This window comes from Montipora capricornis, chromosome 3, assembly GCF_036669925.1.
Source record: "Montipora capricornis isolate CH-2021 chromosome 3, ASM3666992v2, whole genome shotgun sequence".
Classification (NCBI taxonomy): Eukaryota; Metazoa; Cnidaria; class Anthozoa; order Scleractinia; family Acroporidae; genus Montipora; species Montipora capricornis.
The window spans coordinates 71,019,376-71,021,875 of record NC_090885.1 but is presented as its reverse complement, the minus strand read 5'-3'; the positions used below and the strand labels follow the sequence as shown (position 1 = coordinate 71,021,875).

Here is a 2,500-nt window from a genome sequence, read left to right as displayed (position 1 = left end):
TAGTCAGACTTTTAAACCCGTCTTTGGCTATTATTGAGCTATTGAACCAACTTGAAGAGAGTCATTTGTGAGTTCATAATAAACCTATAGAGAACACAGGTATGGAGAGACATTACAAATGAAGTACATACTGCAAATTAAAAATGTGGGAAGGAGCTTATTAAGACTTTTAGACCGTCCAGCAAAGTTATGAAATCTCAATATGAGTCTCTTCCACAGTTCAAATATATGTCTCTTCATAACTTTTGACTGTCACATTTACCTTGTTCCAATTCCTTGTGCATTGGTTCCTATAAGTGCCATAAGAGATTTAAACCCATCAGGCTCAAACCACTACAAAATGAACATTAAAACAAAGCCCCTGTCATGTCAGGAAGATAACCATGAGATGAGTTAACAGGTTGTTTAAAGGGGACAGATTTTTTAGTGGACCTAGATGATGTTAACCCATTCATCCCTGAAGCAATCCCCATTGACAAGTAAAATTGTCTAATATATAGATTTAGCCAAGCCTTAAAGTGGAGCTCCCAGGTTATTTTTTATTCTTACAAAAAGTTGGCCTAGCTTGAGCCTGCGATCCAATCAAAACCCAGTAGGAGGAGCTCAATAAGCTCTAAACTTGAGCCTGCAGTATGGTCACGTGATGCTGGTCAGCAGATACCTTGTCAATTGGCCATAACATTGATGTCCAATATCAAAAATGCACGCTGTAAACTAGCTGGAGACAAGTCTACGAGTATTGATTTTCTTAATACTGTATATAAGCCTGCGATATGGTTGACGAAAACCAAATTTCCTTGCACAGATGGGTTACCATGTTTTCTAACCAATGGTGTTCTGCGCGCGTGCCTTTGGCGCTTGGAGCTCCGCTGCAAGTCTTACTCTCAGGACTAAAAAGGCTAAAGAGCACATCGTTTTTGACTGGACATAGATGTTGTTAATGAAGAGTCGAAGAGCTTACATTTGCAAGCCATAGGTCATGTGACCAGAAGCGGTTATATACCGGAAAAAATCATTACAAGATATAAAGATGTATTTGATTTGATCTACAAAAAGCAAAAATGTTTGAATTTTTCAAAAAATGGGTGGCATATTACAACCCTTCAACTCAGAAAGGGCCATGTCATGAATTGCAACAGCCACTATTCCTTGTAGCCTGTGATTAAGCTCTCCTCTAGGGTTTTGCGTGGGACAAATTTTTATATAATCCTCTCACAGCTTACTTGGTTCCCAATACAAATCTCGTGCAAAACCCTAGTGGAGAGCTTGCTCACAAAGTATATTCGTTGGTGACCTTTGCTCAATCAGTGGCTAGATTGTAGCACTACAAATGATGAATAAATGACTTTAGACAGCACACCTGTTTTAATTTTTCATCATACAGAGCATTGGACACCAGCACACGGAGAATATCTAACTGTTCCTAATGAACAAAAAAGAAAAATAAAAAAAATCTGGACAATCTAATGCCAATTAGAAAGAAATAAGATGGAAATATAGAAAGAAGACAACAATGAAAAGTTCATACAAAAATCCCAACCAGAAATAGCAAACAGTTTACAAAACAACTAGGCTTTAATTTTAAAAGTGAACCTAAATAATTATGTGGAAAATATAGCCAACTTATGTTATGGCACTGCATAACTGTTCACAACATTAACAATTTGACAGACCTTGAATTGATCTCCTAAGAGCTTATGGATTATCTGTTTCTGTTTATTAACCACTGAGTGGCAGAAAGATTCAAATAATTCCTGCATTCCTTCAGGATCTGTTTCCTATACACACAAAGGCAAATAACACATAACTTCTCCAGCCAAGCACTTGGGGTGACTGTCAATCAATTCAAAATTAATTACCGGCAAATGGGCCCTTTTAGTGCCCTACAATCAAGTGTTGGCCACTTTTTTCTCTAACAAAGGGCTAACACTCAAATATCAGCATACCAATCAAAGTTCCATACGGTGGTTAATTAACCAATAGAGGACTTTTTCTGTGTTTACATATCCTCATCTAAATACGAGGGGGAGTTGGGATAATTCAAGACAGTTAATGCCAAGACAAGTTGAGGGTTCGTGTAACTGTTGAGAATTCTCCCAACTCCCTGAGTGTTTAGATGAGGCTATGTAACCACAGAAAAAAGTTCTCTATTATTTTATGAAACATATCTCCAAAATAATTCAAGAAATGAAGGAAAACTTTTTTTTTACTTCTTGATACATACTTATATTTCCTACCAGCCAATCAAAATGCTCGTCTGACATCACATTACCAATCAAAATTTGCGTGATGTCATAGCTGTGTTTACATACTTGCATCTGTTGACCAATGCACAGCTATCAATCAATGAGACTGCACATACTATCTAAATTATTTTAATTAATAAACCATATTTTTATGTTTCTTTTCTCACCAACACAGCAGCAAAGTTTTGCTCACAACTAACCCCTTTGTCCTAAATTTGTGGTGTGATGACGGAAAGAATATTATAGTTTAAAGA

At 36.8% G+C, this 2,500-nt stretch overlaps 1 protein-coding gene across 2 annotated transcripts in view; it reads right to left on the bottom strand.

Annotated features, from left to right (window-relative positions):
• LOC138043899 (histone-lysine N-trimethyltransferase SMYD5-like) overlaps positions 1-2,500 on the bottom strand; it is a 16,101-nt gene that overhangs the window by 10,319 nt on the left and 3,282 nt on the right. For both annotated transcript variants that reach the window (XM_068890412.1, XM_068890413.1), the window contains exons 4-6: positions 1,674-1,778; positions 1,361-1,423; positions 263-333 (exon numbers count right to left, since the gene is read on the bottom strand). In XM_068890412.1, the coding sequence (XP_068746513.1) occupies positions 263-333; positions 1,361-1,423; positions 1,674-1,778 (239 nt within the window). The remainder of the gene's footprint in view (positions 1-262; positions 334-1,360; positions 1,424-1,673; positions 1,779-2,500) is intronic.